Genomic DNA, 25,599 nt, shown 5'->3' with positions numbered 1-25,599 from the left:
TTTCCAGTGTGTGGTATTCATAAATGATATTAAAATATTAATATTACAGATTAAACTGCACTGAAGTAATGTATATGCACTGTAAACATTTTACTCACAAGTTATAACTCATTTCCAGGTTGAAACATACTAATAAATTATACCTGTATTTTTCTTACAAGGCAATTAGAGTAACAAAACCCTAAAATTTGCAAATACATTACCAAAACAACACAAGACCACTCTAACAGTAAGATCATTAATGTAATGTGGCAGCAATTAAAGGTGCAACTATTTGTTTTTTTCCATCCAGAGAAAGGAAAGTGATGAAAATTGAGGGACACATGAAACATTTGGTCCAGTGGACTAATGGACCCCATAGACATCAGTCTCTGTACCCCTGTGACTGAACTAGATGGTACTTGGCTACCACTACCAACTGCTCGGAAAACCATCACATGGGAAGGTCCTCAGTATCGTGTGAGGAAACCATCACATGGGAAGGTCCTCAGTAGACTGTGAGGAAACCATCACATGGGTCCTCAGTAGACTGTGAGGAAACCATCACATGGGAAGGTCCTCAGCAGACTGTGAGGAAACCATCACATGGGAAGGGCCTCAGTATCGTGTGAGAAAACCATCACATGGGAAGGTCCTCAGCAGACTGTGAGGAAACCATCACATGGGAAGATCCTCAGTAGACTGTGAGGAAACCATCACATGGGAAGGGCCTCAGTATCGTGTGAGAAAACCATCACATGGGAAGATCCTCAGCAGACTGTGAGGAAACCATCACATGGGAAGATCCTCAGTAGACTGTGAGGAAACCATCACATGGGAAGGGCCTCAGTATCGTGTGAGAAAACCATCACATGGGAAGATCCTCAGCAGACTGTGAGGAAACCATCACATGGGAAGATCCTCAGTAGACTGTGAGGAAACCATCACATGGGAAGGGCCTCAGTATCGTGTGAGAAAACCATCACATGGGAAGATCCTCAGCAGACTGTGAGGAAACCATCACATGGGAAGGGCCTCAGCAGACTGTGAGGAAACCATCACATGGGAAGATCCTCAGCAGACTGTGAGGAAACCATCACATGGGAAGATCCTCAGCAGACTGTGAGGAAACCATCACATGGGAAGGTCCTCAGTAGACTGTGAGGAAACCATCACATGGGAAGGTCCTCAGTAGACTGTGAGGAAACCATCACATGGGAAGGTCCTCAGTAGACTGTGAGGAAACCATCACATGGGAAGGTCCTCAGTAGACTGTGAGGAAACCATCACATGGGAAGGTCCTCAGTATCGTGTGAGAAAATCATCACATGGGAAGGGCCTCAGTATCGTGTGAGAAAACCATCACATGGGAAGGGCCTCAGCAGACTGTGAGGAAACCATCACATGGGAAGATCCTCAGCAGACTGTGAGGAAACCATCACATGGGAAGGGCCTCAGTAGCATGTGAGAAAATGTGACACAGAACTCAAAAACATAAGAGACCAGGCTTTCAGTGACTGGTGGAAGAAACACTAAGACCATGACCCTTAGTCACCTTTTAGGTGTAGAACTCAACTTACCCTCATTTTAGACTAATCAATCATTTAAGATCAACAGGCCAGTATTGTGATAAGAGTTATACGAGGCCACAATAAAATGATGAAAAACAAACAATACAAAACAAAAAAGGCCAATGTTTACCTAAAGATAAAGTATAGAGCAGTTCTCAACCTTCCTAATGCCACATCCCTTTAATAAGGTTCCTCATGTTGTGGTGCCCCCCAACCATAAATTATTTTCATTGCTACTTCATTACTGTAATGTTGCTACTGTTATGAATCGGGTAACCCCTGTGAAAGGGTCATTCAACCCCAAAGGGGTCTCGACCCACAGGTTGAGAACCACTGGTACAGAGGGTTAGGAAAGGAGGAGGAGAAATAGAAACAAAAAGAGGGAGGAGTGAGCAGTCATGGTACACTGAGGGGATTGCAATGGAGCAGTTGGAATAAAATATATCTGAATTGTTAAGTATAAAATTAATATAAAACTAGTGATAAAAACCTTCACCTAATTCATGATATTTTCTTTTGTTTTTTTAAAGATACAATGGTAGCAGCAATTCCATAGAAATGTTTATTTTTGTTGTTAAAGAATAAACTGGGAGAAGAATATTTTGCCTTATACTCACTAGACATTAAGAATAAACGGGACAGGGTATTTCTCATCCATCTCAAAGCCAAAATGATTCACATTTCATAGATGACTATATTAATGCTGGTAAACATACCACCAGAAGGGTACCTTTGAGTAAATACTGGTAAGTAAAGGTTAAAAACCTTGCTAACACTTTAAACTATATTATGTATCATGTACAAAATAGTAATAACAAGCCTTGAGATTAATATAGAGGCAGTCCCCGAATAGGAATGTGCAACTTCTGGGTAATATTGCTGCTATGGTTACATGCCATCATTTCAGCTCAGACTCACAGCGACCCTACATACAACAGAACAAAACACAGGCTGGCCCTGTGCCATCCTCCCAGTTGGTACCTTGACTGACTCACTGTTGCAGCAACAGTGGCAGTATACTTCCTTGAGGCTCCTCCTCTTTTTCCCGGACCCTCTAACTACACCACGAAAATTGCCACTGCGCCAATTCTGACACGGAGTAATATCACAGGAAAGAGGACACTGCTCCTGGGGGTTTCCGAGACTGTTCACTAGGGGAGTAGAAAGTCTCATCTTTCCCCTGCAGAATAGACGGTGGTTTCAAACCTCTGACTTGCAGGTAGCAGCCAATCTAAGGAGTAACCACCAGTGCTCCCTTTTCCTGGGACTGGTCCCTCCTAATAAACATATTCAAAGAACGTGAGAGGCAGTTTCACCAGCCTTGCTTCCATTCCAGTTCTTGCAAGGCAGATTGGTTCCACCTTCTGGGTCAACATTACATACAATATTCTTTTTAAATAATTTTATTGGGGTTCGTACAACTCTTATCACAATCTATCCATCCATACATTGTGTCACCCACATTGGTACATTTGTTGCCCTCATCATTCTCAAAACATTTGCTTTTTACTTGAGCCTTCGGTATCAGCTCATTTCCCCCTTCCTTCCCTGCCACCCCCATCAACCCTTGATAATTTATAAATTATTATTTTGTCATTTCTTACTGTCTGATGCCTCCCTTCACCCACTTTTCTTGCTGCCCATCCCCCAGGGAGGGGGTAATTTGTAGATCCTTGTAAATGGTTCCCCCTTTCTAGCCCACCTTCTCTCCACCTGAGCGGTTAATCTATCCTGGATTCCCTGTGTTTTCAGTTCCTATCTGTACCAGTGTACATCCTCTGGTCTAGCCAGATTTGTAAGGTAGAATTGGGATCATGATAGTGAGGGGGGCAGGGGGGTGCGGATGCATTTAAGAACTAGAGGAAAGTTGTATGTTTCATCATTGCTACACTGCAACCTGACTGGCTCGTCTCCTCCCCACGACCCTTCTGTAAGGGGATGTGCAGTTGCCTACAATGGGCTTTGGGTCCCCACTCTGCACACCCCCTCATTCACAATGATAAGATTTTTTGTTCTGATGATGCCTCATACCTGATTCATTGATATCTCATGATCACACAGACTGGTGTGCTTCTTCCATGTTTGTTGCTTCTCAGCTAGATGGCTGCTTGTTTATTTTCAAGCCTTTAAGACCCCAGACACTATAACTTTTGATAGCCAGGCACCTTCAGCTTTCTTCACCTTATTTGCTTATGCACCTGTTTTGTCTTCAGCGATCTTGTCGGGAAGGTGTACATTACGGAATGCCAGTTTAATAGAACAAAGTGTTCTTGCATTGAGAGAGTAATTGATTAGAGGTCCAATGTCCATCTGCTACCTTAAGACTAAAACTATAAATATATGCACATAGATCTATTTCTCCATTACCATATATTAAATATACTTACATATATATGCCTGTATTTAGATCTATATAAATGCCATTTGCTTCCTACTTCTTTCCTCATTTACTTTTACTTTCCTCTTGCCCCACTATCACGCTCAGCCTTCATTTGGATTTCAATAATTCCTCTCATTTGTATTGCCCTTGATCAAGCCCTAACAGGCCTCTTACACTCTCCTTGCCACTGATTTTGGATCACTTGTTGTGCCCTTGTGTCTAGGTTTGTTAACACCACTTCCTTTTCCCTGCATTCCCCTCTCCCATGTCCCCCCTGAACCATCGGTTCCATTGTTTTTTTTCCCTCCAGATTGCTTATCCTGCCTATCTTATCTAGATAGACCTGCAGAGATAATAATATGCACAAAAACAAGACAAAGCAAAACAAAGCAACAAAAGAAAACAAAACAACCACAGAACAACAAAAAAACAATGACAAAAAAGAAAAGCCTGTAACTAGTTCAAGGTCTGTTTGTTGACCTTTAGGAGTGTTTTCCGGTGGAGTCTGAAGGGGTGCCATGCTCAATATTCTTTAACTACACCATAATTTAAAGGAATCAATTATTCTTTGGTCTTCCTTATGCACTGTCCAGCTTTCATATGCAGATCAGGTGACTGAAAACATCGTGGTTTAGATCAGGGCACCTTAGTCCTTAAAGGGACATCTTTGTTGTTAAACACTTGAAAGAGGTGGTTTATAACAGAGCTGCCCAATGCAATACGTTTTGATTTCTCAAAGGCTGCTTAAAAGAGCATTGATTGTGGATCCAAGTAAAATGAATTCTTTGGTAACGTCAATCTTTTCTCTGTTTATAATGATGTTGCTTAAGAGTTATAAAGCTTTGGGTTTTGGCTTTCATCAGCAACTGCTTCAAATCATCTTCACTTCCAGCGAACAGGGTGGTGTCACTGGCAAACTGGAGGCTGTTACCGGGTCTTCCTTCATTCTAGGTGCTGCATTCTCCTTCAGAGTCCAGTTCAGCAGCCAGCCTGAATGAGCAGGAGAGGATACAACCCTGACAGCCATCTTTCTTCTTTTTAAAGCCTGCAGTTTTCTTTGTTGTTTGCCCGACTAGCTCATGATCTGTGTACCTGTGCTGCACATCTGGAATTCCCATGCTTTGCAATGTTGCCATGTTTATTATTTGGATATGGATTTGTTATGATCCATACAGCTGAAGGCTTTTGCAAAGCGAAGACAACACAGGTAGACATCGTTCTGGGATTCTTTGCTTTCAACCAAGATTGTCTATCATTAGCAATGATTTACCTGTTCTTTGTCCTTTTCTGAATCCAGCGTGAAGGTCTGGCAGTTCCTTGTGGATGTACTGCTCCAATCCTTGAATTTTCTTCAGCAAACCTTACTTGGTCTTTAATGTTACATAAATTTGTCTTTACATAGAAGTGAATGAACCAACTCCTATCTGCAACAGGTTCTTTTTCACAAACATGTTCACTTGCTGCACATGCACCTTTAAAATCATTAACTCACACTAAAACCCAAAAAGTCAATCCACTGCCATTGAGACTAGTGGAGCACTCGAACAAGGAATGGTCTTGGGGACCTCTAAAGCACACCATTAAGAAATTCATTTCCTGAGGGGGACAACACTGGAGACTCAGTGTAGGGACTGGACCAGACGGACCGTGTGACACCGAGGCAAATCACTAAAAGTGTGCGGCAAACCAACCGTGGGAGCAGAGCCGGGAGCCCCGAGAGAGTAAAAAGGACAGACTCTGGGAGCAAAGCATGGTACCCCATAGGACCTGACTGAAGGACACGCCTAGAGATAAAAAAATCAGACCTTGATCTATTTACAGGTTTTTCTTTCTTTCTAATTTTTTTCTTTTAACTAATTTATTCTTCTATGGGTAAAAAAAATTCATTTCCTGGACAACAGAAAAGTGGGTGAAGGGAGACGTCGGGCAGTGCAAGATAGGACAAATAATAATAACTTGTAAATTATCAAGGGTTCATGAGGGAAAGGGGAGTGGGAAAATGAGGATCTGATACCAAGGGCTCAAGCAGGAAGCAAATGTTTTGAGAATGATGATGGCAACAAATGTACAAATGTGCTTGACATACAATGGGTGGATGTATGGATTGTGATAAGAGTTATATGAGCCCCAATAAAATGATTTAAATAAAAAAGAAATTCATTTCCTCTTGTTTCCTTTAAGTCCAGAAAAATATACAGCCTTAAGAATCAAGACATATATACAGGGGTTTCCAAAAGTTTGTGGAAAACTTCTGTTAGCTTTCATTTTTTTTCATCAACTCTCAAAAACCCCGTGTATATGTATACAAATAGGTTGAGATACATATATGCAAGTGTGTGCACCCAATTCATAGAGAAAAATGTGTGTTTCCTTTATATTCCAAAAGAGAAAAATCATTTTTTTAAAAAAGTAAGACTAAACTCAAAGAGCCAAACATTAAAAAATATTAATATGTATTCAAGCTTCTGATGTGAATATTTTTACTCAAAACTTCACCAGTCTTTTTCCTTCTTAAAACTTAAAATAGAAACAATTAAAACAAAACAAATCCTGACACTTGAAGAATCTTGGCAAGTCAATAATTTGTAGTTATAAATCAAATGTTACTGAAAAAAACTAACAATTAAAAATAGAATAGGAGAGCCTTAATAAGCACATTATACTCAACATATAAAATGCACAATATGAAACTGTAATTACTAATGTTTATCAGTTTTAGAAAAGAAATGCTTTTCTCTTCATAAAATAATTTTAATACACTTCTGAAGTTATACAACTTTAATTACAGTAACCAGGAAACTTTTATTCTTAGATGTATGCATTTTAAAAATTATCTTCCTTTGAGGCTAAATCTAGACACAGGGAATAAAATAAATTTGAAGTTTAGGTTTGACAATAAGAAAGTATGGCTTAGCAAAGTGTTTTTTGAGAATGAGAACACAATTTTTCTTTTCCTTACTAGATTGCAAAAAACAGCTTTATTTCCATTTTCTCTCTGTCACTGCCACTGAGTCCATTCCAACTGAAGCAGCCCTATCAGACAAAGTAGAACAGTCCCTGTGGATTTCCAAGAGTGAAGTTCCTTTATTGACGCTAATATCTCCTGTAGGACGGCCGGCCGGTGGCTCTGAACTGCTGACTTTGTGGTTAGCAGCCCAATGCACAGCCACTACTTCAACAGGTCTCATTTCCATTACAGAATAAACGTAATCATCTTTAAGGGAATGCTAATATTTTCTTGTCATTGTTTCTAGATGTTTTTGCTGTTAGAGCCAGGCAATTTAGATCCCACTCATAATGACCCCAGATATAGAACAAAACACTGACCAGGCCTGTGTCATCCTCACGACTGCTCTTATGTTTGAGCTCACTGTTGCAGCCTTCCTCCCTATTGTGTCGACAGTCTTCCTCTTTATCACTACCCCTCCATTTTGCCAAGGATGATATCGTTCTCCAGGGACTGGTCTCTCTTGCCATGTCCAAAGATGCAAGTCTCCCCATCCTTGCCTCTAAAAGAGCATTCAGGCTGTACTTCTTCCAAGACGGATGGTTGTTCTTTTGGAAGTTCATAGGGTTTTCAGTATTTTTCATAAATACCATAATTCATTGCACTGATTGTTCTTTGATCTTCTTTATTCAATGCCTTTGCATAGCCATTAAAACATATGCAAACATCGTTGTTATTTTCAGCCAAGACCCATCTGGCATTAGCAAGATATCCCTTGTTCCACATCCTTACTACTCTCCCTCTTAGATTTAAATCTAGATGTTAGGACTGCTGATGCCTCTCTACCCTCAACCCTACATTTCATTCTAGAAGACCACGTGCCACATAAGGAAAAGTTATTATCACACCTGGCTGTTTTTGTTTTAAGGATACTGGGAGTAACTGCTAAAGATGGTTAGCCTAACTCAGATACCATAGTGCTCCCTCTTAAAATGTATTCATTTTTATTTATCTTCTTTTGTAAGTGGCATTTTTTAGTTGTTTTGTTATCAGTACAAAGACATTGTGAACAATTTGTACACAATTCTCAATGCACCTACCCAAACACTAAAATGATCTGTAGATACAATCATTTTCTAAATTCCAGTGACTTCCAACTTTAAATTTGGAGACAATTTAGAAAAAGAGATGATCAAGTATTATTATCTTCAAATGCTAACTTGTTACATCTTAAGTCCCACTAGTTCACAATTTAATGTCACACACACTACACACTCAAATGTTGACCCCTTCACAGTATGTAACAACACTATCAGGAAAACTGGACGGCCACGGCCAGAGGTTTTCCAGAATGCACACAGTCTGACAAGAAAGCCAGGAAGACAGAATGACCTGGAGACACAAGTCTAACAACATGGAAACAAAAACTTACATGTTCAAGTCATACAAATGCATGACAATCACTCCAAAATTGCCAGTAAGTATGTTTTGTCGTAGGGAGACAAAATTTGTCCCCCATCCGATGGAATGTCATGTGGACATCCAAGAGAGTCATCTTCCCATAATTCAACACCCACTATTTTTCTGGTTGTACCAAAAAAAATAAACAACCAGTAAGTCATTTCATGTTTGTTTGTTTGTTTTGAAAAAAAAAGCATTTGCACTTAAAAAACATGGGATGGATGTTACTGTGAGCGACTCTCAACATGGCGTCCAGGTAGAATCACCTGCCCGTGCTCCAGTTGTTAGATCGGAAAATTACGAGGTAAGGAGGCCAATATTGGGAGGCCAGGTACTAGAAATAGAATCCCAGTGTCCTAGGGTTTGTGGTTTAGACCTCCCCTTATGATTTTTGCCAACAGAACAAATCGAGGGCTTGCTGCGATGTTCTAATAGATAACGAATGACATAAATGCACCGGAAAACAAAAAAGAATGGAGAAAATCAACTCAGTAAAAAGCTGGTTTGGTGCAAGGATTAACAGAATCAACAAACCGCTGGCAAACCTAACAAAAGATAGGAGGCAGAAGATGTCAACAATCAGGTTGAGGGATGAAACAGGAAATTACAACAGACCCTAATTAAATGAAAGAACTAATTACACAGTACTACAAAGGAGTGTACTCCAAGAGACCAACAACTTAGAAAGACATGGACAAATACTTGGAATAACACACCTTCCCCAGATTATCTCACACAGACATCAAGAAGTGGAAAAGACCCACAGCAAACGAAGAAATAGGTAAGGTTATGAAGGAACTACCAACTAAAAAAAGCCCTGGCCCAGATGTCTTCATAGGAGAATTCTACCAAGCAATCAGGGAAGAGCTAACACCAAGACAGGCTCTTTCAGAAAAAAGGACAGTAAACTCTCAAACACCTTCTATGAAACTGGTATAACACTTACACCAAAACCAGGCAAGAATCTGATAACAGTAGAGAACTACAAGCCAATATCTCTAATTAATGTAGATGCAAAAGTCCTTTACAAAATCTTGGCCAATAGAATACAAAGGTAAATAAAACAAAGAATTCATCATGACCATGTGGGATTCATACCAGGCATTCAGGGAGGGTTCAACATCCGAAAATCCATCAAAATTATCAACCACATTGAGAAGAAAAAGGACAAGAACCACATGATAATATCAGTAGACAAAGAAAGAATTTGACAACATTCAACACCCATTCCTAATTAAGACACTCACGAAGAAAGGACTGGAAGGAAATTATCTTAATATAATTAAAGCCAATAAGAAAATTCAACAGGCACCTTGACAATCAATGGAGAAAAGACAAATCATTTCCATTGGAAAAGAGAACCAGACAATAATGATCCTGGTCCCCACTTTTAGTCAACGTCGTCCTGGAGGTCCTAGCTAATAATATAAGGCAACAGGGGGATGTCAAAGGTACACGTGCGGGGAAAAATAAGAAGTGAAATTATCATTATTTGCAGATGATATGATCTTATGCATTGAGAACCCCAAAGGCTCCACAGTAGGAGTGCTGGAAGCAATAGAGGAATATGACAGTGGCAGGACACAAGATCAACAAGCAGAAGTTAACTGATTGCTATACACAACTGATAAGATTACAGAAAAAGAGATCAAGAAGATAGTACCCTTAGCCAAGCATAAATTGAAATATCGAGGGATATACCTAACCAAAAAAATAAAAGGTCTCTACTAAAGGAAAGGTACAAAATATTATTATAAGAAACCAAAGGCACCTTCAAAATGGAAAAATATCCAATGCTTGTGGACTGGTAGACACAATATTGTGAAAATGTCGATCCTATCTAAGGGATTATAAAGGTTCAAGGCAATCCTGATAAAGACCAGCATTACTTTTCAAAAAAATGGAAAAAACGACTACCAACTTCATACGGAATGTGATGAAGCCCGGAATAGGCAAAAGACTCCTGGAGAAGAAGAATCAAGTGGATGGCTTGCATTACCTGATTTTAAAACTTATGATACAGCCACAGTTGTTAAAACAGCTGGCATAATGATAGATACTGGTACTGGTACTGGTATAATAACAGACACTTGGACCAATGGATAAAAACAGAAAATCCAGAAATAAAAAGAGCAAACTACAGATAACTGATCTTTGATTGGAGCTCCAAAAATATCAAATGGGAACCAGATACCCCCTGTGGTAGTTATATAATCGTTTGACAATTTGAAGATTAAGAGTATATAGAGGTGGAATCCAGCCTCTCAATCAGATCATAGCCAATGAGGCCTCTGTGTGGGCCCAGCCTTCTCCTGGGAAATCCTGCATTTCTTCTTTGGAGGAGGGAGACACTTCTCTCTCGATTGACTCCTTTGGAGACACTCTACTGACAAGGCTGACTTCCTGTGAGACATCCCTGGGGAGAAACCACATGGACCTACCCCGATGCAGCTCTGGGAACTGAAGAAGCCTCGTAGAGACCCCTGCCATATGCTTAAGCTGCCATTGAATTCAAAGACTCTACCCACTGGCCTGTGATTGTCCTGCATTCGGCTCCATTGCATGTGTTTCGTGAGTCTCAAGAAGACTTTATAGATTGAAATCAGATATATGGGCTTTAACTGGACTGGATTGGGATGCTTTCTTAAAGTACAATTACCCTTTATATAAAACTCTCTCTTATACATATATAAGTTTCTGTGGATTTGTTTCTCTAGTCTACCCAGACTAACACAGCCCCTGTAACAAATGGTGGTGGAAAAACTGGATATCAACCAGCAGAAGAATGAAGCATAACCCTTAACTTACCTCACCCCATTCCATACAGAAGGACAAAATCCAGGTGGATCACAGACCTCGAGGTAAAACCCAAACTATCTGGATCATCAATAAAAAAAAAAAAAAACTGGGACAAAACTAAGAACCTTGGTGCATGGAATACAAGGGTAATTGGTAATAATGAGGATACACACCCAGAGGAAGATAAATAGACGTGTGAGACAAACGAAGGATGGAACACTTGCGTACATTGAAAGAGTTCACCTAAAGAGTACTAAGAGCTCCTACAGACTAGGAAAAGACATTTAGTAATGACGAATCAAAGGTCTTCTTACTACACTCTACCGAATCCTGCAATCTTACAAGAAAAAACGAATAAGCCACAGAGGAGGTGGACAAAAGACTTGAAAATAAGATTCACAAAGGAGAAAACCGAATGGCTAATAAACATATGAGAAAGTGTTCCCAATCATTAAGACATCCAGGAAATGCAAATCAAAACCACCATGAGATACCACCTACTACCCCCAAAGATAGTCCAATTAAAAAAATCAGAAAGCAACAAATGTTGGAGGGATTATGGTGAGACAGGAGCTCTCATCCACTGCTGGTGGTCTTGTGGATAAGTCCAGCCACTGTGGAAAGTGATTTGGTTGCAAAAAAAACAGATGGAAATCAAGTTACCTGTGGTAGTTACATAATTTCATGTCAACTTAATAAATAAAAATGAAGGGGTGGAGTCTAGCCTGTCAATCAGGTCAGTCTGGGAATCCTTCCTTGTGGGCATGGCCTTCTCATGAAGATTCTGGGATTTCTCTTTCTTTCTGGAGGCAGGACACACTCGTCTCTGTATCACCTTCCTCTTGACAGGCCACATGAAGCCACGCGGATGGCAGCCTGAGCCCTGGAGATGTGTCCACTGCCATTGGACCCACGGGGCTTTCCACCCACTGGGCCTGTTATCTTCCTACATACAAAATCATTGCATGTGCTGTATGAGTCTGAAGAGAAATTCGTGGGCTAATATCGGACTTATACAATTGATCTGGACTTGGCTGGGATGTTTTAGTGCTATATAATTACTTCTTGATATACAATTCTCTCTTAAGTATAGATGAGTGTCTCTGGATTTGTTTCTCTAGTCCATCTGGACTAACACGTTACTTTGCAACCTAGCAATTTCTCTACTAGGTATACGCCCAGAAGAAACAAGAAACAGGCCACGGCCAGACATCTGCTCTCCAATGTTCATCAATGTGCAATTCACAATCACAAACAATTGGAAACAGCGTACGTTTCCACCAAAAATAGAATGGATTAAAAAAAACCTGTGGTATATACATACAATGGAATACTACACATTCCTAAAAAACAGTAACGAAAAGATGAAGCACCTTGTCTTATGGGAAGAGTTGAAGGATATTATGCTGAGTGAAGTTAGCCAAGCACAAAAGGACAAGTAAAACATGAGTCCCCTGCGGTAAGTTCAAACAGCAGAACAGGCATAGGGAAAATGTACAAATCACACAGTTCCCAGATTGAGGACCAGATACTCTGGCAAGAGCCAGACCCAACCCAATGATGCATCATCATATATAAAAAAAGATGCAAATAGCACCTGCAATAGTTTATTGTGCCAGCCTGGCCGATAAACACAAGTAGGATTAATTGAAGGGCGGAGAGATAAATGGCTCGGTGAGCCTCACCTTGCTTGTCTCTCTTTAATCATTGGACCTGCGTGTGCTGCCTTGCTTGTTCTATGCCTCAATTTAAAGGGGTACATTACCTGTGGGACGCCTAGCCTGTGGACTGTGTCACTGTAAGTTAAGGTCCCTTTAAGACCACACGATTGGAATGTTCTTCTCTGGAGCTGGGGCCCGACAGTTGGTGACAGTTGGTGACCTGCTCAGAGCAGCTCACCCACGGAAAGGACTGCAGGGCCAACACCAGCTCCACACATGACATCCCTTCCCGAGATGACAGCACTACAGAGGACACACTTCAGCGAGTGTAGTCAGTATAACACACCCACATGCCGACAAACCCAGGGGCGATGCAACAGATCAGGAATGGGAGCCAAGTCTCAAAGGCCCCGAGAAATCCCCATTTGTGAACTTCTGACTTGGGGGGTAGCACTTGGCACCTCATCTGAGTGGTTGGGAAATAATCGCTAGAGGGCCACACTGACAGTCTACAGGTGTAATGAGGTGAGACACTGCTCCATTCCTGACTGCAGGAAGAGCAATGGGGTCTGGTCGAAGACACGTCCTTTGGTCATGTCTGAGGACCAAAAGGGTGTTAAGTGCTGTTAGGTAAGCAGCTCCTGGGATATGGCGACCTGAAAGAAAAGGGAATTGGACTGACTGATGGATTATAACAGGGCCTGTTATACTCATCTGGATCAGGACAACAGTTAGACTTGGAACTATCTATATGGTGTCTTTTAAAAATCTTTTGATGTCTATCTATATAGGATAGGCAGGCCTCTACTCAAATCTTACCTCAGTACAAGAACTGTGGCAATGTATTATATGTACCTTCTCAACATGATTGCTGAAGACAAAATGGGTTCATAAGCAAATGTGAAGAAAGCTGATGGTGCCTGGCTATTAAGATTCAGCATCTGGGGTCTTAAAGCCTTGAAGTTAAACAAGCAGCCATATAGCAGGAAAGCAACAATACCCTCCTGGAAGAAGCACACCAGCTTGTGTGATCATGAGATGTCAGTGGAAATAGGTATCAGAAATTCAAAAGCAAACAATCAAATTGATGTGAAGGAGCGTGGACCCCAAATCCACATGCAAGATAACTGGACTGTCCTTCACAGAGGGCTGCGCAGAAGGATGGCATATCCAGGGTGCAGTACAGCACTGATGAAACACACAACTATTCTCTCGTTCTTTAATTTTTCCTCCCCTCTCTATTATGGTCTTAGTTTTACCTCATTAATCTTGTTAGACCTGAGTATGTTCATTTGTATACTTAAGATTGTTTAGTGCATGAAATCCAAGATAGATAAACCCTTCATAAACAGTAATAGGAGTAATGATTCTCGGAGGGTATGGGAGGGGTTCGGGGAGAGAACTGATTGTAACGATGACTGCGTAACCCTACTCAAGGGGAGTGAATAACAGAATTGTAGGTGAATGGATACATTAGCTGGTGTAAGATATGGCCAGGAAAAATAAATAAAGGTTCCTGGGGGTGGGGGGGTAAGATGGGGGAGGGAGGGGATAAAGGGGAACTGATATCAAAGAGATTAAGAAGAAAATGTTTTGAAACGGATGGTGGCAGCAATTTTAAAATTATGCTTGATCTAATTGAATTATAGACTGTTATAATATCTGTAAGAGCTTCCAATAAAATGATAAAAAGGGATGAAGTTGTGTTTCCTCCTTTTTTTAATTAAAAGATCATTTTATTAGGGCTCTTACAGCTCTTATCACAATCCATACATCAATTGTATCAAGCATATTTGTACATATGGTGCCATCCTTATTTTCTAGACATTTACTTTCTATTGAGCCCTTGGTATCAGCTCCTCTACCACCACCCCCATCCTCATGACCCCTTGATAAATTATAATTTCCATATCTTACACCAACCACTGTCTCCCTTCCCCTTTGTCTCCCTGAAGGGTGTGTGTGTGGTTATGTTTTGATCATTGCAATTGGTTCCTCCTTCCACCCCTCATTTCCCCATCTTCCCTCTACCCTTCTGGTATTGCTACTCTCATTCCTGTTCCTGGATTCCCTGTGTCCTGAGCTCTTATCTGTACCTGTGCACATGCTCTGCTCTAGCCCGCAGTGAAAGGCAGGACTGGGGTCATAATAGTGGGGGCTGAGGAAGCCTCAAGGAGCCAGAGGAATACTGTGTGTTTCTTCAGTACTATACCATGCCCTGGTTGACTCACCTCTTCCTTATGACCTTTCTGTAAGGGGATGTCCCATTGTTCACAGATGAGTTTTGGGTCTCTACTCTGACATCACTCATTCTCAAGAACATGGTTTGTTTGCTTTGGGTCTTCTGATGCCTGCTACCCAGTCCCATCATAATATCTATAAGAGCTCCCAATAAAAGGATTTTTAAATAAAGTGGAGATAAAGTTGGATTTTCTCCTTCTTAAAATTGTTTCTAGAGGTACTAAAATACTTGCATTTACAAAGTAGTTGATAAAAATATTCCTCTGGATGTACAATGGTACAGATAGGAACTGGAAACACAGGGAATCCAGGGCAGATGATCCCTTCAGGACCAGTGGTGTGAGTGGCGATACTGGGAAGGTAGAGGAAGGGTGAATTGGAAAGAGGGAACCGGTTACAAGGATCTACATGTGACCTCCTCCCTGGGGGACGGACAACAGAAAAGTGGGGGAAGGGAGACGTTGGACAGGGTAAGATATGACAAATAATAATTTATAAATTATCAAGGGCTCATGAGGGAGGGAGTACAGGGAGGGAGGGGAAAAATGAGCACCTGATACCAGGGGCTTAAGTGGAGAGCAAATGTTTTAAGAATGATGAGGGCAATGAATGTACAGATGTGCTTTACACAATTGATGTATGGATGGATTGTGATAAGAGCTGTAAAAAAAAAAAAGTTGTATGAGTCCCTAATAAAACGATTAAAAAATTTTCCTCTGGATTGCACAAGAAATAAGATAACACAGCCCACTGATAAGACAGATAGATAAACACTAATCAGACTGGGCTTCTTTTTCTTCTTCATCAGAGGCTGGACTCTCCTTGTTTTTCATTGCTCCTTTTTTGGCAGGTAAATCTTTAGGTTCTTGATTAGCTAAATCAGCGTTTCCCCTTTGCTTCTCTCTTCAGTTTTATGTGCACTTTTTTGTCTGAAGATTTATTCTTGTCTGCTGCCCTTTTTGGCTCTGTCTGCACTTCGGCTGAACTGACCTTCCTTTGGGGCATCTTGATGGGGGGGGGGCGGGGGCACTTGCCGGATGCCTGAGGACCGAGGACACCAAGAGCTTTCTCGAAGCTGGGCTGCTTTTGCGCTGCAGCTCTGTTGCCAGAGCTTCCAAGACCCACAGTGCGGGCAGCGCACATTTAATTTTTATATGATTGTCTGGGAAAGAACATTTAACAAACCCATAGCTTCAATTTAAATAAACATCTTCTTTCAGGCCTTAATTAGAAAGGTCGTAGAAAATTGCTGGCTAAGCCAGACTCTTATTGTTCAATAAAAGTGTAATAAAATCCAAACAAGTTAATATAATTAAAAAATATAAGGTATCAATATGGGTTGTCTCCGATTTACCACAGGACTCCATTCTGAAGACTATCATAAGTTGCTTCTGAAATAAGTTTAATTTTCCTTTGCTTTAGTTCTCATTATGATCGCCTTTTATTATCTTTCTTTTATAAAACTATGGCAATTGAACATCTGCGATGTAACAACTGAAATCAGGAAATTATGTGCTGCAACACTGTAGTTGCTGCCAGTAAATACATTCCAATTCCAAACACCCGACAGGCCGAGGTAGACAGCTCCTTAGGGGAGCAGACAGCCCCAACTCTTTCAAACAGAGCAGCTTTTGTGTTTCAGTCACCAACTCTGCAGTTAGTAGATCAATGCTTATCCTACATCAACACCAGGGTTCCTTGCAACTTGACAGATGGGATTTATTGCTAGCAATAAGACATATAACACGAAATAAGGCCATGTATGAGTGCAGCTCTTCATAATTTAAAAATATCCTAAATTGGAACTACCTGTACTTAAAACAGAAAACAACAAAGGAAAAACCCACTAAAGGCAGAATAAAATTCTCTCACAAGGAATAGATATTTTCATGTTTTGAAAGCCATAGTGAAAGTAAATCATTGACTTGGTGTATAGATCTTGCCCTACTTTTCCACATTACTTTTTGCTACTGATATAAAGAAGATTTTGGTCCAATGTGTTATATAATCCTAGTAATACACTAGCTCCTGACTTTCTATTTATCTTATATTTCATGCCATTCACTGTAATTATCTCAGATCCTTTAAAAAGAGCAAGGGTAGAAATAGCAATATTGTGGGGTCATCTGAACCTGAGAAAATACATTATTTGTGTTAATAGATCATGTTACTTTTTGAAGTGATAGTAGAAGGCAAATGCATACTTTTGTTAGTATGGTATCTCTCTCTTATGAGAAGCTACCCTATTATTTTAGAGAAGTTTGTGTATCAAATCTATGTTAATAGGCAACATACAATGATAAGTTTTGAACCTTTTATAACATTAAAAAAGAAAAAGGTCAAACTAGATATTCTCAAAGATACTGTTAGATAAAATTGTTCATATCTAGTAGGAGCTCTGAGACATTACTTATAAAATTATCTATTAAAAGTACATAAATAATGATTTAGATTTAACACTTTAAATCTCATGTTTTAGTACTTTTGTGAAGACAATTAAAAATACGACTGAAAAGAAATCAACAGGAAATTGCCAGATGTTCAGGTGACTCAGACGAGGATCTGAAATGAGGGACGTCCAGCTGATGCCAGCAGAATGTGGACTGAAAGATGTCTGCCTGTCTTATTGATGAAAGCAGCTGACTCGGTGGATCATAACAAGTTACAGATCACATTGAGAAGACTGGGAATTTCAGAACACTTCATTGCACTTATGTGGAAGCTGTGTGTGTGGATCAATAAGCAGTTGTTGAACATGAGTAGGAAATAGTGGATGATTCAAAACTGGACAGGGTTGGATCCTTTCACCGTGCTTATTCAATCTGTTTGCTGGACGAGTAAGCCAGAAACCGCTTCCACAGACAAGAACGCAGTGCCAGGATTGGAAGAAGACTTGCAACAATCTGCGATGTGCACATGTCACAACCTTGCCGAAATGAAGGCGACTTGAAGACTGAATTATACCCGAGTGTGAAAAAAACAAAAATCCTCACAACTGGACTGATCACGATAGAGATGAAGATAAAATGGAAGTTGTCGATGACTTCATTCTAATGGACAGCTAAGAAATCAAATAGAACACACTGCATCCAGCAGATCTACTATCAGAGATCTCGCCGCAGTTCTGCAGAGCAAAGACATCACTCGCTGACTAAGGCAGTGCCGAGCTGAGCCCCAGTCTTTTGACTGACCTCACCTGCCTAAGAAAACTGGGCAGCAAAAGCAGTGATGCTCTTGAACTGCAGTGTTGACCAGAACTAGTGAGGATACTGTGCCAGCTCTTATCACAATCCATACATCAATTGTATCAAGCAGATTTGTACATATGGTGCCATCCTTATTTTCTAGACATTTACTTTCTATTGAGCCCTTGGTATCAGCTCCTCTACCACCACCCCCATCCCCATGACCCCTTGATAAATTATAAATTTCATATCTTACACCAACTGCTGTCTCCCTTCCCCTTTGTCTCTCTGAAGGGTGTGTGTGTGGTTATGTGTCGATCATTGCAATTGGTTCCTCCTTCCACCCCTCATTTCCCCATCTTCCCTCTACCCTTCTGGTATTGCTACTCATTCCTGTTCCTGGATTCCCTGTGTCCTGAGCTCTTATCTGTACCTGTGCACATGCTCTGCTCTAGCCCGCAGTGAAAGGCAGGACTGGGGTCATGATAGTGAGGGCAGGGAATGTACAGATGTGCTTTATACAATTGATGCATGTATATGTATGGATTGTGATAAGAGTTGTATGAGCCCCTAATAAAATGTTAAAAAGAAAAAAAAAACGAACGCATTAACCTTAAAAAGTGTAACCAGAATGCAGGGAGGGTGAACCTTCGGCTCACTGCTTTGGACACATCACAGGAGTGACAATAGCTAGAAGAGGACCGACGCTGCACAGCCAGGGCGGGGGAGCAGGAAGGAAACCCTCAAGGGGCAGAATGAGACAGCGAGGACAAGAGGCTCACACAGGCCACCGGCACAGGCCTGCTGCACGACTGGCAACACTTCCTTCTCCACGTGCATACGGTGTCGCGAGCTAGAGTCAACTCAGTGCCAGCTAACAACAGCTCACCTTAGAAATGTTCAGTATAATTGAAAAGGATTTTGGATAAAGGTCTTAAAGCTTGTTACAAATATTTTCCTTGAATAACTAATATGAATTCTAAACCGCAAATATCTTAGTTACCTAGCTCACCAGCGAAGGAAGATGGAGAACTATGAGAAAATCATTTCTTTGCCTTGTGACGGGAACAAATAAACAAGGGCTGATAAGTCATAAGTCGGGCTAGTTTCCAGGGCTGTAAGCCAAAGTCCCCAGTCTGCACACAAACTAGCCAGCTGCCCTGAGCAAAGATTACTGGAAAGTGCAATCTAGTGACACAGCATAGATAAAAAAAGAGAAATGCAGTACAGAGTGACCGTGTGTGCTACTTTTATGACTGAAAAGAAGTGTTAGATTACCAGATAGTATCGTTTCTAATCTTGCTGAAAAACTGACATTTGGAGTATCATTTAGAGGAAATAGGCACAAAATCTGCTACTGGATGCTCTAAGCCAAATTTAAAATACATATGTCAAAAGGTTGAAATTGCCAAGAAACAACTGCTAGTTGTGTTTCTGTTATAGCAATTCCAGGAGATTAAAAAAAAAGATAACAATGAATAGAAATCAACGGCTCAGAAAGGAATTCTGTAGGGTTCGTAGGGGCCAGGCCGGGCCGTGCACAGAACACTCTGGGTTCGGACTTCTGCTAGTGGAATGCCAGGCTGGCCTTTCAGTTCTTCATCAGGAAACCGAGTCAGTAGAGTAAGTCAGGTTCTGATAAATCATAATCATCGCCTCCTGCAATAGCCAACTTTCTCCTACAGCTACACAACAGGTCTGTATTCCACAACCCAAAATGGAGAAAGGAGCAAAAGTGAAGCATGGAATTAAATTCACTGCTACATCAGCCATGTGCTAGGGGATAAACCACCAGGCAGGCATGGTCCTAGCCCTCAAAAGCAGCGGCAACTAACAGCATGGCAGGAAGAAAAGCACGGGGGTTTGAACAGAACCCAAAAAACAAATTTTTACAAATAAGAAGCAGGAATGCAAATTTCCCTAAAGTTTTGGCTTCCATCAGCCAGTGCCAAATTACTGACCAACACCACAACACCAAGGTTAGAGGCACTAGCTAACTTTCCAGGCACCTGTTGTGGTCTCCTGGAAAGCTGATGGGATCAGTCTCACACAGCCGAGAAAACACTTCTCTCCACCACTAGATACGCCATCGTTGCTTGCTAGGTGTCCAGATTTTATCTTAGGAGCAGAACAATGCTACTCACTGACATTTGTGTAAAGCTCAAAGGAATATGTGGACGGCACGTGTCCTCCTCTATGCCAATAGTCATTTCTGAAAGGAAGCTACAGCCACGATGGTGATTTTAGCTGAGAAGTGGGTCTGTAACAATTAGCACAAATAATAACCCGGGGGCTACTGTTTTAAGCGCTACATTTTCTGTGTCCTGCAGAGGAAGGAAGGACAGAGCAGTGAGAGCTCTGATGGGTTTTGGCATTTGTTACAAACACCAAGGCAGGTATAATGGACTGGGCTTCTTCTGTCCATAAATACTGCTCCTCTGTGAAGCTATTGGACAAAGAACAATAAGAAAAGCAACAGCATTATTCTTGCCAGTTCTGGTCACTCATAGGCAAAGTGCCCCCTGCCACCCGTTTCCTCCCTTACTCTACCATCAATTAACAACCTCTAACTCAAATGTGTGAGCACCTCTCTCTTAGGAGTCTGGAAAGGCAGAAAGGGTTCTAAGATGCAGAAGAAAAATATACGCATAGGTTTCTATGAAACTTTAGAACTGAGCTTCCTACATTATTTAAAACATTACAAGTGAAAAATTTTGGTATTTGCGACCCAAAAAGGGGGTGGGAGAAACAAGAGAGTAATCATTCTCTAATGTCTATCTGTACGCTAAAGGGTTAAAATGTTCTATCAATGACGTAAGATCTCCACGGCCGGCATCTGTACTCTTCATGCCAGGGGCTGTCTTTGTGGGTCTGGATTTGATGAAAGGTTTGCTCAACTTGTGGTTAAAATATAAATAAATAAATAAAACAACTCAGCATTACTCAAGGTTTTAAAACATTCTACAGTCAAAATTCCAGGAACTAATGAGGTATGCCTTATTTATAGGCAACCATAAAGAGTTATTAATTTTTAAACTCTTGCCTATCAATCAAAACCCTTAATGGGAAAGAAAATCTTTCGGCTATCATAATAAATTAAAATGCAGGCATGTAGAGTAGAGTACAGGCATGGGCTCTGGAGGAAATGAGCAAACCTCGTATTCTTGTTAAATTTAACTATAAAGCCAGCAGCAGGAGAAAAACCGTCTTAGCAAGTAACAAGGGAAGTGATGCAGCACTCTCTGTGGCTTTGGCTGGAGAAAGCAAAGCATCTTGGCAGGCCCTTGTCCTACTGCACAGGCAGAGCACCTGTAGGCTGAGCCCTGCTACCTCACCAACGTGGTTCCCCTGTGAGGTTCAGAAATAGCAAAGGTCGCAACTGGGAGAATGAAAAGGAAACACATCTCTGGAGAGTGCTTGCACAGAAAAGAGCCTGACTCACAAACTCCAGGAAAGTAAAGAGATAGGGAAGCTAAGCACCCAAGGATAAATGACATAAAGAGAAAGGAGTCCAAACTGTGCAAGAAAAGAGCAGAAAGAAAAACAACCAAGAAAGTGCATGTAAATTCAGAAAACAGCACCGGTGCCATTTCCCAGGACAACACAGTAACAACAACAAATACAGTCTCATGTTCTCCAACTCTGAGTTACAGTTATTACCATGAAGAGAGTTAAGAGTACATATCAAATGACAAATTACTAAGAAATTTCCCTCTGTATAGAATCTATTACTCCATGTGTGATGCTAAGAAGATTCAATACCTGCACATCAACTAAAATAGTAAAAGAACAAGCATTTTAACTTCAAAATGAAAACTCCCTAGTGAAAGAAAAACATCTTCAATTAAATTTGGGTTCTTTGTTTTATGAAAATTTCTTTTAAAAATTACTGGGATTAAAATGTGATCATTTTTAATCATTGCAGTGTTACTGCGCCACACAGTATTGTCAACTTACTTCAAAAAGATGCTGTAAAGGATTGGACTGAAGTTTTTCTTCATAACCAAACAGTTGGAAGCCAGTTCCAAGAAGACCTACCACGATAATTAGTAATTGAAAAGATTAAAAAATTAAACAGTGGAGAATAGTCATGACAGGGACTAGGTATACATCAGATTAACCTCCCATAAGTCTGTACCCAAATACAATCTATTACTTCCTGCTACCCTCTAAACTGACATAACTCAAGTCCAACATATGGAATATCACTGATATTAATTTCACAGAAGCCAGCTGACTATGAACTCATCAAAGACAGGGTTGAGGTACCAGCACCTCCGTCAGTGCATCTAACAGTGCCTTAAACGGAAAGACCATTTATGAATTGCTACTCTGTGCAAGGACAGCATGGGAGGTACTCAAAATATGTAAAAACAAACTGGTGGAAAATGGTTCAAAAACATTTTAAAATTGTACATTTTAAAACAAAAATCAAACGAGGACTGGGCTTAGTGTTATAAATTTAGTCCTTAAACAAATAACTTAAGGAAAGCAAAACCAAATATAACTTGAAATATCCCTGATTACTTTTCCCATTCAAAGAGACCAAACAACCAGATTCTTTTATCTGGTCATACACTGTCTTTTGTCAGTCAAGTATATATTTTTTTGTCGTTAATTATCAGTTCAGTGTTAAGGGGCCAATGTCAAAATGAAAAAATGCAAACGCACTAAGGATTTGAAGTAACAATAAAATGTCCTAGTCTGTACTGTGAACACTTATATTTAAGATGTTTTGCTAAAACATGATGATAATTGCAATTTTAAAGGGTGTCAGTTGCCTGGATCAAAAGCAATAGCAAACAGTTCATTACTTTGAAAACACACCTACTTCTACCACTATACCAATCACCAAGCTCAAGCTCCAAAGGCACCGCTGTCGGTGGAGCTTGCCGAGGTGCACTTTTCTGCCCGAGGCTCAGCAGAAAAGAGGATGCGACTGCACAGAGGAGCTATGGGACTCTGCTTAAACAGCAACAAGGACCACCACTGAAATGGGTCCAAGTCTTTGCGCTTTTGTGCAGGAGTAAATGTGATTAGGATGCAGGCCCTTGGGAGCAGGGCACTCCAGAAAAAGAAAACGAAATTGGAAAAGTAAAGGCCGATGCCACTTAGTATTCGATCTAAAACATTTTCACAAACTAATTTTGTGCATAGGAACTGCCTGCCAACTTTCAATAAGGGAGAGCATTTGAAACAGCCAAATGAAAATTCTCCAGCGATGATGGTTATAATGGGAATGTTGACAGATCATTAACCACAGTAGTCCTTTAGCGAAAAGCAGCTATAATAAAATCCTGCAGCTAAAATTTAATGAATACCATAATCACATATTTGCTAATGCCTGTGAAATGTCTAAATCCGTCAAACTACGATAAAGTGGCTTATGACATCTATGAGCTCTGGGCCATCAAGCCTCGAGCCTACCCTCTGCCTACCGGCTGCTGAGAACTGCAGGAGGACACGGAACATGCAAGGCATCTTCTCATTCCTCCTGCGTGAAGGTTAAGGGCTCTGGAGCAGGTGCTCATTCTAGCCTTTTCAAGCTCTTTGAAAAAAATGTCTCTTACTGAACAGAAGACTATTTGTAAAAGAAGGTCATGATAAACCATTATGGAAAATTGCCTTCAAATGAACTGGTCTTTCTTTTGGAAACTAGGTGTGGAACATACTAGTATAAAAAACTTCAGAACTGGCAATGAATACTGAGTACTTTATAGAAGTTTAACATTATTGCCCCTTTCTTAAAGATTACTATCCGGTAAAATATTTCACAGGATAGATTCAGTCATCATTTTGAGTGCTTGCAATGTGTCAAGCACTGTGGACACAAATAACGGGGACACAGGATTGCATCTTTCCCACAGGAAAGAGGAATACACACTAACCCAGACGCCTGCTTCACACAGTACTCCAGATCTGGGGACTGGGTGATGTGAGAAGGGAGGTAAGGGTTGTCTGTGTGTCAGAGAATGCTTTAGAGAGGCGACACCAGCGCTGGATCTTAAAACACTCATGATAGTTGGTAAAGACGTTTAGTTTCACATGCTACTTGTCCTTTACTACCTTGAAAACTTAATTTATTTTTAATCCTTCCCTATCCTTAATCCCTAAATTCTCAATTACTGGTTTTTGTGAGCCAGCAATGATTCTGAATAAACCTGTGACATTAGAAATCATTTGTGACATTCAGTGGTTAAGGTCTCACTTCTGTGCATATTCTGTCCAGATGAACAAGTGATATAATATCAAAAGAAATTAAACTATTCAAGAAAATTAACAATAAAACCAGAAACGCACTTACCAAACTGCATGCCCCAATCTCCAAGGTAATTTATTCTTGTTACTTTATGTCCTAAAGCTTCTTTGAGATTTGCTATAAAATTTCCTAGAAGTCAATAAAGTATCATCAGTTGTGGCATGAAACTCATGTGCTTTTGCTATTGTTAAAGGGTAGCATAGTGACTTCTTTTCCTAACATTTACTACCTCAGTCCTTTTCAGTGACCCGTCATAATAGCGCTGTCATCTATATTACGGAACACAAGTAGGAATTACTTTTGGGGCAGTTAATTCAAAGAGCGTTCCAGTTTTCACAAGAACAGAACTTTCATCGACATTAATCGAAGTTGAGAACACAAGTCTGAGCAATTGCTATTCCAAGTCCTTTATTTTTATTTGAAACCACTGTATTGGGGGCTGATACCAATATCATATCGCTCCATAGTTCGATCACATCAAACAGTATTGGCCAGAATCAGTTTCCAGACATTCGTTTCCTTCTTGGACTCCTTCACCTCAGCTTTCCCTTACCTGCCCTCCCCTCCCCACTCCAAGTCCATTTGAGAATAGAAAATAGCACAATTGCAGTATTTAATAAGGTCTATATAGTTTGGTTGTGGCTTCAAGAACCTGAGACGCACCGGCTTTACGAAGAAATCACGTGCTCAACTTCTTTTCACTGACTGCAGTCCTAACAGGCAGAAGTAGACCAAGGCCGTCTCCCTCCGTTCCAGGGAGTCCCCGCCCTGCAACAGCTCTCACGAGCTAGAGGCCAGACACCTACACCCTCTTTCCCCGAATCGCTACAGTGAGCTGTTCCAGAAGCCATGGAGGGTCAGGTAACCAGAAACACTGATCAAACATTTAGAAGGAGAAGTAAAAATACTGTATTTTACCCTGAAAAGCACAGTTGTGAAGGTTCCTGTGATTTACTTGTTTCTGGCACCATGACTGGGGGTCCAAGAGTTGTCATGACCTGCGACGCTATTGAGAGAAAGGCTACGGCCTGTTCTTTGGCTTGCAGAGTCTAAAAGGCGGGCAGGGACAGTTTTCTGACAATAACAGTGATAGTGTGCTTCCTGATTGCAGCAGTG

The 25,599-nt window shown here is 40.7% G+C and overlaps 1 protein-coding gene across 1 annotated transcript in view; it reads right to left on the bottom strand.

Annotated features, from left to right (window-relative positions):
• RARS2 (arginyl-tRNA synthetase 2, mitochondrial) overlaps positions 1–25,599 on the bottom strand; it is a 59,702-nt gene that overhangs the window by 14,428 nt on the left and 19,675 nt on the right. The window contains exons 7-8 of the mRNA XM_075554794.1: positions 24,529–24,612; positions 22,182–22,258 (exon numbers count right to left, since the gene is read on the bottom strand). Of these exons, the coding sequence (XP_075410909.1) occupies positions 22,182–22,258; positions 24,529–24,612 (161 nt within the window). The remainder of the gene's footprint in view (positions 1–22,181; positions 22,259–24,528; positions 24,613–25,599) is intronic.

Source organism: Tenrec ecaudatus, chromosome 7 (assembly GCF_050624435.1).
Source record: "Tenrec ecaudatus isolate mTenEca1 chromosome 7, mTenEca1.hap1, whole genome shotgun sequence".
In the NCBI taxonomy this organism is placed as follows: Eukaryota; Metazoa; Chordata; class Mammalia; order Afrosoricida; family Tenrecidae; genus Tenrec; species Tenrec ecaudatus.
This window is presented reverse-complemented; position numbering and strand designations above follow the sequence as displayed.